At 42.2% G+C, this 18,057-nt stretch overlaps 1 protein-coding gene across 1 annotated transcript; it reads right to left on the bottom strand.

Annotated features, from left to right (window-relative positions):
- Nucleotides 1-306: 306 nt before the first annotated feature.
- Nucleotides 307-11,055, bottom strand: lhx4 (LIM homeobox 4). The gene is made up of 6 exons (XM_031743450.2): nt 10,674-11,055; nt 6,792-6,963; nt 5,251-5,453; nt 4,542-4,696; nt 3,778-3,949; nt 307-2,969 (listed from the first exon to the last, which is right to left on the bottom strand). The coding sequence occupies exons 1-6, from the start codon at nt 11,005-11,007 to the stop codon at nt 2,587-2,589; spliced, it is 1,419 nt and encodes a 472-aa protein (XP_031599310.2). The 5' UTR covers nt 11,008-11,055; the 3' UTR covers nt 307-2,586.
- Between the last annotated feature and the right edge of the window lie 7,002 nt (nt 11,056-18,057).

Here is an 18,057-nt window from a genome sequence, read left to right as displayed (position 1 = left end):
CAATCACTGTTAACTGACTGACCACTGTCTGTTGGTGGTACTAAATGGATCCCCACAATTGAATAGAGGCCTAAGTGTGTGGTAAATGCTCTCAATGGGTAAATGAATTTGCGGGTTAACTCGCTCTAAGAGCGTTTCAATAAGGCAAAATAATAAAAACACCTACAGCACATATTTTTCTTTTGATATATTAAAAACAAAGTCCAGCTGAAAATCTTAAGTCTCACATTCATCACTGCAGGCCCGGAGTACGAAAAGAAAGCAGCCGAGGGTAACCCAAACACAATTCAGCTTTATTTTCCTCATATAGATTTGACTGTACACAGTTCATACCATTACACAGAAGGCATAAATGAATAAATTCAGTGCTCTCTTTTACATCTTTTTCAAAGACACATGGCAATAATAAATAGCGCTCATGAAACAAGACGATCAACACGTTTTCAAACTGTACAAAATTTACAGCAATTAAGATGCAAAGTTCGGAGGCAACACAGACTGAATGAAACTGTCGTGGTAATATGTTTGTTATTTCATTTTACCGTAAAACTTGGATAAAAGCTCAAACATTACACTGTAATTATGGTGCACTGATCCTGGGGGTAAAAGATTTTTACTCATGGTTGATGGAGACATGAATTATAGACTGCATCCCTTTTTTTGACTGTCACATAATGAACAATTGTAATCTTTTACAGTAGCTCAGTAAAACTAATGTTTTGATCTCCAGTACATAATTCTTCTTTCAAAACTTTGTCCACGTTGCTTCCAACTGTCATTTTTAAGTGATAACAGAAATAATCAAATATGAGCACTTTTACCCTGATCTTCCTAAATTTGTTTGTTTTTTCTGCAATAAATTTATTCTTCGTTGTATTGGAATTTAATTAACTTTAATACATCTAAATGTTACCCCTGTGTTACATTTTATATAGTTTTAGTTTTATCAACCAAATAATTACGCTGTAATTTTAGAGCTGTAATCTAAAGTTTCTCTGAATGGTGTCACTTTGTATTTCTTTATTTGCTTTCTGGTATTAAAAAAAAGGGTTAACACTTGTTTTTTTTCCTCTCTTTTCCTTGTTTTTTTTTTTTTTAACAAAAGAAGTACCCACATGAATAAAACTTGATTTCTCTTTTGAGGAGAAACAGAAGCAGAGATCAAATCTGAATGATGGTTCCTGCATGCTCAACAGGTCAAGAATCAGAAACACCGAATCGTTCCACTGTTTCAGTTGTTGTGGGGCTTTAAAGATGCAGCTGTGGGAAACGCATCGGCCCAGCAGTCATGCCAGCACTGACGCTAAAGCATCAGCCCTGAATGTGGGGGACTATCGGTAATCCCTCTGACATGCAGGCCAGGCGGTGGGAGAACAGGCTGACGACACATCTGGGGTCAGTAAGTAGGTTGATAGCAGGCAAAGCTGCACTGAGTAGATTACCAAGAGGAGCCTGGATCAGACTGAAGAAACTCAAGAGAGTTTTTATCTGTGTTCCTGCTTGTTAGCATTTTTAGTGTCAAATTTATGTTTGCTTTTCAACGTCTGCAAAAGAATCTGCATGTGCATACAAATGGATAAGATGCGGGGCGTGTGTAGCGGTTAGAACTGAATATTTCCAAACCCTATACATGTCCTGACTTTGCCTTAAACATATAAGCTTTTTATTCCTGGTGAGTCTGTGTCTGAGATAATTTAATACTGACGGACGTCTGCTTCCAGACCAGCTTTTACACAGATGAGAACAAGTCAAGCACCTATAAATATAGAAGAGAGATCTGCTTTGTAGCAAACAGTGATCGCCCTCATTCAAAGAGGGGAGACATAAACTTCTAAAGAACAGACAGACGGACAGAGGAAAGGACGGGCAGACCAACAGTCATCTATTTCCTAATAATTTGTAAGTTTGAGCACTATGTTAAAAACAAAAAAAGCATCAGCGTGGTTCAAAATTAACACTTGTGCCACTCTTTTTTTGTAAATTTCTCTCCCAATGAAACACTGTTTTTTGCCTTGTGCATACGTCTCTCCTCCTTTTCTCTCCTTCTCTCCCCACATTCCTGTCCATACGTGAGAGAGACGAGGAGAGTAAAGTGCATTGCCAATGTGATGTGGCCGTACGGCAGTCCTACTCAGTATGAATGAGAAGCATGCAGGTGACTCCTGGGTTTCGTAGGGATCTGGATTGTGTAGCCCTAATGTTGTGTGTTTATTTCAAGGGATGAGACGTTTCCCGATCTCCCCTGTGAGCATCACTCCACCGATATATTTGAGATCCGGTCTCACTTTCAGAGAGTGAACGAACAAAATAAAGTGTAACAAAAGATCGTATGATACAGTGTTGACTCTGAGCATTCAGTGTGGAGGCGTTCTTCGCTGCTTCTGCTCAGACTACATATCTCAACCCGATGGCTACCTCACCAACTACGACTGCTGCGGGACTCTCCCTTCTCCTCTTCGCCCAACATCGCACCCGAAACATACCAGCTGTGGACCGTGGAGAGCGATAGAAAGAAATGTAAAAAGCCTTCTGAGTCCACTTTGATGTATCCCCACAGTACTTTTTTTTTTTTACCATGTCTGAGACTCAAAACTGGGAATGGTCCATCTCGTCCAGCCATGAGGCGGGGCTAGTGGGGAAGTCAGGGTATCCCGTACTGCTCCCTGTGGAGAGATCTGAGGTCGGGCCTCCTGCCATGGCCCTCAGAGCCTGTCCCACACCACCCGGCCCCCCCTGTGCCACCAGGCTGTCCATGTTGAAGCTCAGGTTGTTGAGGAGAGGAGTGTGGCCGGGCAGAGAGGCGATGGAGGAGGGCGACTGGGGGAGACCGTAAGGGCTTCCCGCTCGGATGTCGTGGTAGGGCTGTCCTGCCGCGTCGACGGAGAAGCCCCCATTCAGCGTGTTGGTCACATCGCCGACGCTCCCATAAAGCCCGTTGGTGTGGCCGAGATCTGACAGGACCTGGTCGTCTGTAGAGGAGAAACCGTCACTTAGCATGAGGAGTGTAAAAACTTTGAAACATCAACAGCGCCGTCACCTGTGCGAGCATTATACAGTTGTTATATTTCAATACAGTTAAGTGCTTTTACGAGTCAGATTTATTGTGGCACATTTCATGGAGGTACAGTAAATGGATGAGCCACTGAAGTCTTTGAAACACTTTTCGGTTCTCTTAGCGAGAAAGTGAGAAAGGATGCTCTTTCTGCTTCATCTCTAACCGAGCAATTACTGCAGCACAAAATATTTGTTTCCATCTCGTCCCTCCCCTGGGTGGCTTCAATAACAACAACGCCCCAGAGCGCTTTCTCTCTAATTGACTAAAAGCCTCACATGCTTTATAGAGTTTCTGTCACCATGTTTTCATTTCTCATAAAAATAGCCTTCTTTGGCTTGAGGACTTTTATGACTACCAAAAACGGGGTGTGCAAACATTAAATAACATGGGATGTCTAAAACGCCGTTTGCATCCCACTAAGGACCCTCTCTCTTTTCCAATAAGCTCCATCATGGTGACAAACAGAGGCAGGAGGATGCGTCAGCAGCCACAGGGGTGTGTGACGCGAATGTGAAATGAGAATGCCATTTTGGATTTGCCCGACTGCGACGCCACGCGTTGATGAATGCTAGAAAACAAATGAAACGCCACAAAGACACTTCCAATTGCCGTGGCGCTCGTGTCATTTAGCAGCTTCTAGGCTCCCTTGATCCCATTAGCACAGCGGCATGACTGACAATTCCCTTCGGGGATCTCACTTTCAAGCAATAAAAGTTGCATACCTCTGAAGCTCAGCTCGCTGTCGCTGAGTCCTGCGTCGTCAGCTGAGCTCTCCTTCTCCACTTTGGTTCCTCCTCGGCTGCGTTTGACACTTTTATAAAACTGAGTCCAGCGATGCCGCCCTGCGTCTTTCTTCAGACGCTTTTCCTTCGCTCGCCGGTTTTGAAACCAAACCTGTTGAACATGGTATTTATCGTTAAGTGCAAATGAAATTATGAAACACTGGAAGACATCTCCAACTAATAATAAATGACAACAGGAACGATACGTTCTCAGTCTGACTTCAGCCTCGGTCTTTGTTTAACATAATGTAGCGTGACTCTTTAAAAATGTGTTTATTTGCAACCTGAGCTTTTAAATTAACAAATAAACTCATCAAATTTTAATTATCTCACAACAGTCGATACCAGAAATTTTAGGTAGGAAAAACAAACGCATGACACTAAAGTGAGTATGTGAAAAAAATTAAAGCTTTGCACGTGGATTCTCAATAACATCTGATCTTTTTAGCTCTGAAACACTCTACAATACTAAATATACTCATTTAAATTTAAAATTCAAGTAAAATGGATGAGAATTATGTTGTTTCCAAATATGTATTTGCTTTTTAACATTTTTATCAGCACTTGAGAGGCCTGGATTCAGTGATTCCAAAGTAACTTGCTTCACTACAAAAACTGCATCTGGTCTGAAGATGTCTCGATCCCCAGTGAGTCAGCTTTCTCAGGGATGTGGGGACCTGCAGGACATAGCCAAAATACTCTACCTGCACCACTCTCATGTCTAACCCCGTCTCCGATGACAGCTGCTCTCTGACATGGCGTGCAGGCTTCGGCGAGTTTTTGTAGGCACTTTTGAGGGTCTCCAGCTGTTTGGCGGTGATGGTGGTCCTTGGTCTCTTGGTCCCTGCCTCTGAATCATCTGAAAACACCACACACACGAGCGTGAGTGACTTCTTCCTAGATTTGTCATGTTGCCTTAACAGGCACTGCCCTCAGGCCTTCACACTGAGCATGTCTGTGTTCAGTGAAGTGAATGGTCATGTATAGAAGTGTATAATTGTCCTTGTGCATCTGTCCCACTCCCACAGCAGAGGACATAAATCTATTCACTGCCGGAGGAATGGAGTGATTGGAACAGCACCATATAAGAGCATTGCTTCACTTTGCATAATCAATCAGAGATGCATGGACATCTCAGGAGAGAGGGAGGGACAGAAGCAGCACACACCCACAAACAAACAACATAGATCCACCAGCAGGAGTCGTATTACTGCTTTGCACGGTGAATACAACTTTATCCATGATTCATAGTGTTGTGATTCTGGTGTAGTTAAGTGAAGTCATCAGCACTAAACCAGGTGGATAAAAACTGGTAAGAGTTATTGAAACATATCTTTTTCCTTATTTTGTAAGGAAACAGAGGCTCACACAACACTCGTTGTAGCCTAACATTGAATACTCCTGCACACCTACCATTTTGTTTGGCGGCCTCGTAATCCACCTTGCACACCAGCCTCCCGTCTTCCATGAGGTAAAACTCGTCCCCGGTGGCCAGCTGTCTGCTGCACATGATGCAGGCGAAGCAGTGCAGGTGATAAACAAAGTCCTGCGCCTTCCGCACAACCTGTGTCGGCGGGATGCCCTGCTGACATGATGCACATTTTGTTCCAAAACGTCTGCAGGAAAAAATGAAGGAGAGAGAGACGCCATTAAAAAATTTGTAAAACGTCTGCAGGGTGGATTGATAGAAAGAGTGCGAGCAGCTGAGATTAAAATTTCACACACTACATGACTATTTCTTCATCTGCAGCCAAGAATGATGGCACAGTGTCTGTATTAATAGGAACTCCAGCTGCTGAGGAGGGAAAAATCATCCCTGGAATGTGTTTCTGTTAACGGTAGATCTGCCAGCAGACTGATAGATGGACAGGATCAGTGCACTGTGTGGGTTTGAGTGTGCATCTGCATGTTTGCATGTTTATGTGTTTGCAGATGAACTACTGACAGCTCTAGATGAGGAAGAGGAAGAGTAAAAAGAGAACAAGAGGAAGAGAAAGAGGAGGAGAAGGAGGAGGAGGGGTGCTCACAGTAAAGGCACCCCGAGGAGAACCAATAAAACACTGACTCAGGAGAGGCTTTAAATCACAGCACAGACACACAAAAATAAAAAGAGCAAGGTGAGGCCTCCAAATCACCTCTGGGAAGCAAACACCAGCAAAGCTATGTGTATGTATTATTTAGTATGTGTGTCTGTGTGTGTGTTTGAACATGCTACAGCCCCCACCAGCACCAGCACTGCCCCCTGGGTCACCTAACACAGTTAGCTCCCAGTGAGACTCCGGAGCTCTTTAGGTCTCTTTCAAGCTTTGAGCATTAAAACCTTTCAAACATGATTTAGTAAAAAGCCCCAATATGCCGATCGTGTTATGGATAAAAGTCAAACTCAATTTTCTCCTGCAATGCCTCAAACATCCAATTGTTGAAAGAATAAATGGCAACTAGACTGTGAAATAAAGGGATTTTTAATCTTGCCTACAGTGTGACGGAGCTGCCACTACACTGGGAATCAGGCAAACTGTGCACATTATGAGGGCAACCAGCGCCACACATGTTCAGTCAGAACAAAGAGGAAAATACAGTGCAGCGTGCGACCATCAGCGTCCAACCCACGCAAAAACACCTGCAAGGTGTGTTTCTGTTGTTCTTCATAAATTAGGGGAAAGTGGTGAATATGTATTATAAAATAATAATTAAATAATTAAAGGTAAAGCCTAATATGCATGTATGGTACAATGTTATGTTGCTAGCATTTTAACCGTGTTAGCAAACGGAAACTAGTTGGTTGCAATACTAGATACACCGGAACTATTACAGGTCACAGTTGGATTTGTTCGGATTTTTGTCAAGGAAAATAGTGATAGCGCTCTCTCTGCAGGCGCCACTCGGGAAAACAATCCACGCGGATGGTAAGAGGAGCAGCATTAAAGCGAAACCAAAGGAAGCAGCGCACTTACTTGAAGAAGTCCTCCTTGCAGTAGACGCTTCCTGCCCGGGAGAAACATTTGTCCGCCAGCGGTGTCTGGCAGTCGGCGCACTTGAGGCACTTGGAGTGCCAGTGTCTGTCCAGCACCTTCAGGATGAACTTGTCCAGGATGTGCTGACTACAGCCTGCACACTGAGGGATCTCTGTGACGGAAACAAGAGCAGTGACACACAGTTAACAGAGAAGCAAAGAGAGGTAAAGAGAAATAAGCGCTTTACGCGAACGAAAGGGGCGTTCGTTTAGTTTTACCATTACAAAAAAAAAGAAAAGGTAAATTACATTCATGGTTATAGAAAATGTTTTCGCACACTAAAACAAGTCTTCGGGGTTTCCCCTAAATCTGCAAGCCTGTAGTTTAGTTTTAAAACCCGAAGAGCTCAATAAACTCGGGATTCACTCATATTTCCGTGTAGATATAATAACAATGAAATCTGGAGGTATAAGATTATGTGCACGGATGTTTATTTTCTAAAGGCCCGTCATTGTAACAAACACTGTGATGTCATATCATATCGGTTTCATTTGTTTTTAAACGGCTATTTATTTTGCTTCTGTTTATATTTTTATTTTATTTAATTACGACTTATTCTGATGTTGCTATCACAGTTAAACGGGACAAAAAATATATAAATTGCGCGTATTTGTGTGCTTTGTCAAAATGTCCGTCTCTGTCCAAGGTGCTGAACTCAGAGCTGTTCGCTTGTAGGGCGAAAATAATTTTCTGACAAAATATTGATTTTTGTTTCTCTTAATTTCGTTAGCCAGATCTAGTTTGACCCTAATTAATCTCCTAATGATTTTATGGGAAGCGTGGTGGCAACCAGTGTTAGAAGGTGAGGCGGTTTCTGGATGTAAATCAGGGTCAAGGGGAGATTAAATTTAATTTTTGTAAATGTAAAAAAAAAAGAGGGGAAAAAGTGTCTTGGCACAGCACACGTGCCCATTCAGAGGCAGAATGGTTGATATTAGCAATTAAATTTGGCATCGATGATATACTACAGGTAAGCTGCACATTTCAAGACATCTTAGAAAGCGAAATAAAATCAAAACATAATTTCTTTCAAAACAAAAACCGATTTTCTGTCAAAGTAGCACATTTATAGAGATCAAACAGCATATTTTGGAGTATTTTTTATATTTTAATATTTGTATTTGTAACATTTTTATTATTACAGTAAATCCTACTTCTTCTATTAAATAAAAGATTGTAAAATCCACCTGGAATGCTCCATAAACTAACATCACGTCAGCATTTTTCTTTAAAGACCTATAGACTGTTTTTATTCTCGGCCTCTCTTTGTCACACATCTGCATGATGTTACATGATATCACAAATCAATACTGAGAAAAAAAAACAAGTGACCGGGGCCGAAAACCACCATGAAGCTAAGACACCCACATATCATAATCTTTTTGCTGTGAAGAGAAAACATATCGGCCGTGAAATCATCTTATAATAACCGTGTAAAGCGCCGGGTGCCTCATGCTTAATCCCAACACACAATACTGCCTCTGCACCGTGGAGGCGAGAACACGCACATTTTAGAGGTTTTTTTTTAAATGTGCTTCTCTTAGTACCTTTGCGCAAATTTGGCATTTCTGTGATTTTAATTTACATTTCAAGGAGGAGAAATAACTGTAACTCAGTGAAAATGAGATTTAAAAAAATAATAATTTTATTTTCAGTATTCATTCATTTATTTTGAGAAGAGTAAGAACAGATAACCTCATGGAAATATTCGGTTCTTATAGCAGAAGCTTAAAAAACCCAGAGCGCACACTGTTCCACACAGAGGAACATTCCGGCACAGACACAGCTTGGACTGGCTTTGTGTCTCCTCGGTGGCGAGGTAATTCACATAGAAAGGATAGAAGAAGGCAGTGAAATTATTATGAAAGAATGGCCTGTGTCTCGGACTTTTAAATGGGAAAGCATTTTAAATATCCAGAGATAAGTGGTGGGTGGGTGAAGCCGAGCGGGATGGCTTTGGAGAGAGAAGTGGTGCTGAAAGGAAAGCAGCACGATTCTTGGCAACGACAGGGCGTTCGCCATCCAGCTTCTGTGTGTGTGTGTGTGTGTGTGTGTGTGTGTGTGTGTGTGTGTGTGTGTGTGTGTGTGTGTGTGTGAGAGAGAGAGAGAGAGAGAGAGAGAGAGAGAGAGTAAACCTCGTGTATTCAGGAGGTCTTCTTCATATCTTATTATCTGTTGCCACCACTCTCCACTCTTCACCACGTGCAGTCTCATCGCTTTGGTCATTTCACACAGCGGGTGAAACACACTTTCAGACTCTTTTAGCAGGGATGTTGTTCAGAAGAAGAAACGAAAGGAGGAGGAGGAGGAGGAGGAAGAAGTGCACTCTGGCAGCCTTCGGTTGTCAAGTGATTTGTGTTAATTAAACGTGAAGTAAACACTCTATATCAACGACTAATAGCCTGCAGGTTAAGGTGTAGGTGTAATTGCCCTGAGTCAGCAGAGCACTCTGTGTGTGATATAAAATGCTCAGATATATTCTGCTTTGCTTTTATTCCTGAAATAATCCAGGTTTAAATCCAGGATGCCTGCTTGCTCTGCAGGGGGCTGAGTGGCAGGATCTTTATCCAAACTTTTAATCTGTCTCGATTTATAAAATTAAAGAGCATAAGCCCACCATATAGAGGCTTCCCCCCCAATTGGTGAGCTTTAAATACTTCACTGAACAGGCTGGAAGTCTTAGATGACCCTTGTCACATCATATTTCACCGTTGTTTACGGTTTTTTAGTTGGATAGGAGCAATGTGAAAAACGTGAAAGATTACCCTCAATTTTGTTCTATAGTTTTAGCTATTTGTTAACAAATTTCAAACCTTGAATGTGCGTCTTTAAATGTGCATCATGAGTATTTTGAAAACAGAGAGCAGTCCAGTAATTTCGCTCGGCGTTATCCCGTTCTGTTGTGGATTATTTTTGACGTTACCCTATTAGACCCGGTCCATCTGTACATTGTTACTAACTGGCATATTAAATAATTAGGTCAGAGCAGAAATGTATCCAGTTGCACTTCGATCTTGATTGCGCGAACAGATTGCAAAAAAAAAAAGGAAAAAAAAGGCTTGGCACAGATTAACAGGAGAACAGATGTAAAGCATTTCTCTCCTTTGATGCTGGAAGGTAGAAAATACATTGAGACATCGATAATTAACTACTAAATATCTGCCCTTATCCTCAATGATAATAATAATAATAATAATAATAATAATAATAATAATAATAATAATTTCATTTTATTAGTGCTTAAATTGTAATAAATAAAAGTGTTTGAAGCTATTTAATTCGACCCAGTGATGAGTGTCAGTCAAAGTCAGTGTGTTTGTCTGATGGGTGATGACAACTGCGTCTGATCTCTTGACCATGCAGGCTCTTTTACAAATTAACAGCTGGGAGGCTCAGTGTGAGCCCAGCAACCTGACGGGGGAAGTTAAAGGCCAAACTAGGGAAACATAAATGTTGCCTTTCACGAGAAATCATTTTTCACCCAGGATGAGTGAAAAATATCACAGTTTGCGTTTCTACTCGCAGCATAACCGAGAATACGTCTTCGCTGTGTGAGGCTGCGAAGATTAATTGGACATGCGGGGTGGCTGTGAGGCCGAAGCAGAATCGTCTATGAGGCGCTTTTGCACCGTGAAATAAAGACTAAGCATGGCACATTAGTGGTGTACGTGACAAACTAAGACTCCCCAATCTCGCTCGGGTTGCTGGAACTAAGCCCCTCTCCCTACAGCCAAATCCCCGCAGCACCGGTTGCGCTCGCCAACCAGTTTCCAGACCGATCTTGGACAGAAGAAGAAGAACAGGAGAAAAAAAATGTCTTACGCTGCAGTGGCACTCCGAGAATCTCCGGTAAACTCTTCACAGGACTCTCTGTCGGTAGGACCGCCGCACTTTGCATCATCGTGATCCAAACCGGGAGACAAGCGCACGCACATACACCCGCAAAACGGTGGGCGCACTCCCCCGTCCTGTCTCGTGGAGAAAACAAACAATGATGCTGATGTTGTTGGGCCTTTCTGCGGTTTGGAGGCTGATCTCTGTCGCTGTCCCGTCTAGCCTCTATTCCTGTTATTTCCCTTTTCCCGGGATGGTGTCCGTGCTGTGCCGTGCCGTGTTGAGCTGTTTTGGAGTGGATCAGACAGGCTGCTTGGTCCATTCAGCGCTGCAGGGGCGGCGGGGCCTGACGTCACCGCGGCAGAGGCTGACCGGGAGCCAATAGGAGAGCAGGAAGAGGAGGCCCCCCGAAGGCGGAAAGCATCCTCAGTAGGTGTACAAGGAAGAAGGAGAAAGGAGAGGAGCAGGGGAGTCTTACATGCTATATGACAAAGTCTCTGGAGAGGCGGGGCCTCGCTCCCGTGGAGACCATAAATAGCTCACTGCAGTGGCTTCCGGAGGGTCCCCGGGCAAGCAGGGCTCCTTTAGGAGAGGAGGAGAAGGGACCCGTGTAGCCAGGAAAATTAGAGTTCAGCTACATGACATTTTACTTTAGAAATAATCCATGAAGCAATAAAAAAGAAAGCGTGTCTGCTGTCCACGCAGATTTCCCTATGGATGGTCCAGACTGCAGTGTTGTTTCTTCAGCACCCACGTCTGTGACCAAATGCAATGCAAAAATTAACTTTTATAGAATATCAGCAGGTGGGATGGCGACATCAGTCAATTTAATGGAAGTAAACGCATTTTTCTTCATTTTTATTATTTGGTGATGGGATTGATTGGCCCTATAAAGATGCATGTAGGTACCATGAAAAGCATCCATGTCTTTAAAAAGAAGATGTAATCTGAGCTTTTACTTAAACTAAGGGAGCAAAAAAAAGGGGAAAATAATAAATGAAGCCACACCACAGAAGGAATATTATTGGACACGTCTGAGTCACATTCACAGCACCGTCACCTGTAGCCCTTTTCCCCGGCAGTGGCAGCTCCCGTGCAGCTGCTCTCTCAGTGACAGGTAGGATTAGGAGTCTGGGCGCAGTCCTCCTGACACTGCTCGTTTCAAACCCCATCGTCTGAGACTGCTCTCCCGGATAAGATATTCCCTCCGGAGGGCCGCTAGTTCAGGCTAGATGAACTCAATCTTCGCTTCCAATTTACTTCAAGCGTGGAAAGAAAAGCACACAGTGGCGCTTTGCCGCCGCGGTCCGCCTCCAAACCAGCGCAGGTTGTTTCCATCAACTCCAAGTCCGTCTGAGGGTCCCAGGTGATTGTTTGCAGCTCACACACACACACACACAATGTTCAACTACAACAAAGCCAGTAATTTTTCTTTATTCCAAAAACAAACAATAAATGAATGCATTTCCTTTTAGTTTATTTACCACTTGGCTATTTTAGGTGAGGTTTTAGTTCAAGTGGTGTATCAATTCGACCCAATTATACTCTTTAATATCCAACACATATTTTAGATATTCTATGATGTGACACAATATTTTGCACTAGTAATAGATCAAATCTAGCGGACTATTTTATTTGGCTTTGCAAATATCAGAAAAAAGGAGAACAAGCTCTGGCAAAGTAAATTTAAGTTGTCATATTATGCGTATTTTTCCCCTTTTTTGCCCCAAAACTGCTTCTATCTCTGTTTATTATTTATTTATTTATTTAATTTTTTATAGCCCCCCTATGGTGTTTGGACCCACAATCCCCTTCGCCTGTATGCGTGACGTTTCCAGATATAATTTAGTAAAATGAAAACGGACATCAGGATGATTAAAAGGCAGGCTGTGATATTACAGGAATTTTATCCATCCATCCATCCATCAGTAACGTGCACGTGTGGCTAGGGGATCATATGGTCTCACTTTATTTTCATTATACACTTTTCCCCTCAAGATCATTCAATTTATTCGACTATTCAATTACTCTGATTGTTGGAATCGAGGCCCTTTAGCTGTCCTAGAAAACAATGCAGATAAAATGCTCTTAAACTGTCAGCAAAGGGCAACACAATTAGAATAATTGACGGATGCAAATGCAGCGAGAGAGAAGATACGAGCGTGCACATCTGGTTTAGTGGGACAGTAAATGATGAGGTGCGTTTTTCATCTTTAAATGAGATGGCAAGGCAACGTGGCTATTAGTCGACTGAATGATGTGCAAAACAATCCACATTTGGGGGGTGATTGTTTTGCATTTTACAAATATATTTATGCTGCACACAACGGTTAAAAAATAATAGTAATTGAAGTGTGAAATTACAGAGAAGACATATTTAATTTTATTATCCAAGGGGACTAAAACGGCTTCCGCTCTGTTAAATTTGCCCGGACAGTCAAATGAAGTTTAATTCGTAAACATTTTTAACACAAATCAGTAAAGATGTTTTTGATTTTTCTATTTTTATGATACATATTTCGAAGGAGGTTATTTATCTAAATGAATATAATCTTGAGAGCAGGCAGCTCTCGGACAATAACTCAAACAGAGGGCGACTCCTTTGCCACCGCCGTTGACCCAAGCACCTCTAATTAGATCTAATATTTCAGTGGATGAGTTCATTGTCACCAAAGCGCAAATCTGCGATTCATAGATCCATCTTAGTGAGAGCAGGGAGTCAGAATACAGAAGCACACCTATCTTATGTGATCAGGCTTTCATGGAGCGTGATTCATTTGTGGGATCAAACCCTGCAGCAGGCCTGGCTCATAACGAGCCACAGCAGAAAAAGATTCATTTGAGTGTTTATTAGTTTTGCGCATTTAAATGTATTATTTGAATGTTAGTCACACAAACCAAAGCGGATGTCAGCTGAGCACATTAGCAAATTTACCTCGCAATGATGATAACACGGTTCAGAGCACAAATTCAGATAAAATTCATCGCAGAGACAAATGCGTTATGTTCCAGTGACTTGCCTTCATGCAACACTTATACTTTAGAAGTGCGTAAATGTATTCTCGACTTCCAAGACGAATTACAGCCCAGCGCATCGTGCAGACCTACCTGGCAGTCTGTCTCCTCTCCGCGCTCCCTCCTCCTCCTCGCCTTCTTCTTCTCCTCCTCCATACCGCCGAAGCTCGTTTCAGCGGGGTGAGCCAGAGCTCGCAGGGAAACTGCAGCAGTCAGTCCACACTTTCTCCGGCGTCCACCCACAAAACAACATTAGGTAGCAGTGGCACCGTGTCCCCACGCATTTGGTCCGAAAGCAGGAAAGGAACAGAGAGAGGGAGAGAGGCAGAAAGCGAGGGGGAAACCTTAGGAGAGAGCTCGGAGGAGAAAATTAAATTGCACTTGGGGGGCAAATTCTATTAGGGAATAGTTATTGTCTCCTGACAGCTCCTGTCCATTTGGGTAATTAGTAGAAGAGATTGGTTGAACAAACGAAATCTATTCCCGTCAGAAATGATATTTTCCAATTCCCTGATTGAACCTGACCCTGTCGTGCTAAGACGAGGCGGTAATAGGCTCATTTGACTCGAATAACTACAACAGTTTAAGCCAAGCCTGCCCGCAGAAGGATTGGATTTTGCTTTATTTTCACGACACACTGATGAGGTTTACGGTTTTAACTGAAATACTATTGATATGGGGTTATTTATTTATGACAAGATAAAGACACACAAACAGGAACATTCAGCAGGATCTCTCTTTAACTGAAAGCCATTTTTAGTTAAATCATCCAGTTTCAATTATAAGTCCTGTGATGCACTGGCACCCGCCCAAGGTGCTGGGATAGACTCCCGACCCTCATGAACTTCATTAGATAAGCGTGGAAAGCAAATGGATATAAGGATGAATGAAAGCTGAGACCTGAAACTTAAGCTGCTCTTGCAAACCAGAGTGCAAAAAATAATCTGGATTCAGGTGAAACCTCCAGATGCAAAAATGATGTTAATGTGTGATTAGCAGAAGTCCACAGACCTGCAAAAACACATTACAGCTCCTACAAGATTACAGTTCCTCTGCAGTTCCTCCCAGAGAAGAAAAACAGCTCCTGTTGTTTTCTCTGCATCCTTAGATTGAAAATAGGCATTCTGAATTAGTTCGCATTTTCACCGTTTATGAAGCACACACAGCTAATGCATATCATTTAAAATACCAGACTGGTTTTGACCAAAATTATTGAATTAAACTTTTTTTTTTTTAAATTTCAGCAAATAAAACCCAAAACAAAATAAAATGCATAAACTCCAGTGTTGTATTTTGATATTTCTATTTGAGATAACTATCAAAATCTGATTATTTTACTGCAGATGACTGATCATAACAAATTATACTCAATAAAAATGTGTGAAGGCCCGCATCCACAACCTAAAGATTTCCACAGAAAGCCAGTGTTGCATCTTTGATGCTCGGTGAAAGGAGCAGTGTTGGCTGAGTGAGTGAAAGCGGTGTGACTGACAAGTGTTGGCTCCTCTCCAACTTCATTATCCAAGCACTTCCTGTAAGCTATATGCTAACTCTGGAGGGGAAGGGGTGGGGGGAAGACAGGAGCAGAGCCCCGTTTCCCAAAATCATCTATAAGGTAGTGTCATTGTAAAGAAGTACAATGGGACTGAGATGATCCAGACTTAACGATGTTTTTGGGAAACTGAGCCCAGATCAGCAGAAGTGAAGGTCAGGGTTGTGTTGTCATGCAAATGATGCAGTGACGTGAACTCACAAGTTTAAGTCCTGAAAGTTAAATTATGAGATTAAACAAGCATGACGCAGTGAAAGTGATTATATTGGAGGAGTTTAAAAATAGTTACTTAAAATGATATAAAACCCATGGCTGCAGAACATTTATTAATGTGGAATGAATCACAAATTCATTCGACTAAGACAAACGCATCGACCTGGGTGTATTTCACAGTTTCATCTGGTGTAACTCTGGTGTTGTGCTGGTTATGCTGGTTGTGCTGGTTATGCTGGTTGTGCTGGTTATGCTGGTTGTACTGGTTATGCTGGTTGTGCTGGTTATGCTGGTTGTGCTGGTTATGCTGGTTGTACTGGTACGGGGTCTTTGGGAGCAATTTCCAAAACAAAAACTCATAATCTGTGCTCATTCATCAGCCTTTAATTTGAGTGAACTGACAGAAGTATGTTATTGCATAAACCTTGTTACAGGCTGCATGAACACTCACTGAGATGTTTGGGGATCTGGGCAGATGAGCGTCCACATGAAAGGGGGAGGGACTGCAGCAGAGAAATGAGATGGGTCTGACCCTGCGTGACTCCTGCGTTTAAAAGGCTGCATGTTTAAAACCCGAAAGGGGATCTGGCTTAGTTAGGATGCAATGTATACCAATACCATATATTAACCTCTTTTTCATAATTTATTCACCCCAACCCAACCCACCCCACTCCACCCCCACACCCGCATTCTCCCTCTATCCACAGCAGGAAGCTTTATAGTATTATTAAAGTCAGAAAGAGAGATGACAGAAAAATGCATCAAGCCCCTCCTGCATTTTAATATCAATACCGGCGGGGTAATAAACATCGAGGCAGAGAGCGTACAGGAGACGAGTGACTATAAAACTCTGCATTGTCTAATTTATGGAAGACAGCAACAGGGCAGGAAGGTGAGGTTTTTACCCTTCAGTCAGTGGTTTCATAACGCAACTTTGTCTCAGTTCAAAACATCAGTTTTAGACAAAACACACAAAAAAGTTTAGAAGAAAGTAATCAGCTCGTATTACTCCAAGAAGATATACGGTGGCAAGGTATGCAGGCAAAGCTACGCCATGACGGTCTCACCTTAAGCTCCATTTGCTGGCTGTTTTTGCAGTTTGTATGGTTGCTTTTACAAGCATTTGTTGTCTTTGACCTTGAAAACACAAACAGATTTGTAACAAGGTCAATCGGCAACAATGCAAACTGAACAAACTGAGGTTTTCAGATGTTGGTGGACTGCAGAAAGCTTCCTGTCACACAAGTCAAAGAAAAACATGTAGATGAGTGAAAACACAACAACTGCAGATTAATCTGTACAGGGATTTATGTTTCCTTCCAGTCTGCGTGCGAAAGAAATGATTATTTCTGAGCCTTCTTTTAATGCGATTTACTCTTTTCAGCGTTAAATATGAAAGGACAGGCAACAACACATGAACAAACACTAACAGTTGGAGTAATTCACTGATGAGGCCAAACTACTATCATGTCTGTCCATCACATATGAATCCACCCGTGTACAGCTTTATATTAAACTGCAGCTACCATATGGATGGTTTTCAATAACCATAACTAACACTCACTAATTAGTTATGTCTTGTTTAATTTCCACAAAGTGATAAAATAAGACGCCGATAAGACAGGCTCATGGTGATAACCCTTATTTTGCGAGATTTGTGCCCAGCTTTAATAAAAACATACTTTTTTTTAATTAAAGCTGCTTGTTGGTTGTTAATCTGTGGCTTAGTTGACTCCATTACAGTAGCAGTGTGGACTGTGTTTACCTTTATGCATAAGCACCTACACAGGTCATGAGGGCAAAGCACTGGCCCAACACACACTCTACACACACTAACTATATTCATACTATCACATAACTGACATTTTGTGGTGTGTGTGAACTCGATTAAACGGTGTAAAGAGTGCAAACAGCTTCGAATGTGTCCTAATTTAGATTTGAAGCCTCTGTCCTCAGTGTGAACTGCTCACCTCAGCCTTGGCGAAGCTGCAGACAGATATTACACTGCTGCCAACTTCCTCATTAACCATCATTAGTCTGAACCAGCATAACACTTGCAGCTCACTGAAGCTCAAGACACCTGATAAAGGGCTTCTGTAGCGTGAGCAGCACAAAGCATGGCTGACGCCAATCCTCTAACAAACACAGGTAAACGTTTAAACAGATTAACTGATCGCATGTGCGGGAGAAAAGTGCTTAAGAAAAACAATGTTTCCAAGATTTTCATGATGTGCAAAAAGTTTAAGGATACAGAATTCCTGCTTCACTCTGATGGTCTTCCATCCCAGCCGATATTTAAAAAAAGTGTCATGATGCACTGGATAAAAGGCATAAATAAATACCTTAAGGAAGATTTCTTGTGATGAACTGCTTTTCTCGATCCAGTCTGGCAATCATAATGTGTCATTGAGGATCTAATTGAAAGTACCTGAGAGTTTGATTAAGTCACACAACCACAGCTGCTCAGCTGTGATGCTCCTCTGCTTTAATGTGGGGCTATTAATCACCCTATTGTGTGTGTGTGTGTGTGTGTGTGTGTGTGTGTGTGTGTGTGTGTGAGTGAGGGAGGGAGAGAAATTGACTGCCTCAACT

This window comes from Oreochromis aureus, linkage group 23 (genome assembly GCF_013358895.1).
Source record: "Oreochromis aureus strain Israel breed Guangdong linkage group 23, ZZ_aureus, whole genome shotgun sequence".
NCBI lineage: Eukaryota > Metazoa > Chordata > Actinopteri > Cichliformes > Cichlidae > Oreochromis > Oreochromis aureus.
Note: the sequence above shows the minus strand (reverse complement) of the source record. Positions and strands in the feature narration are given on the sequence as shown.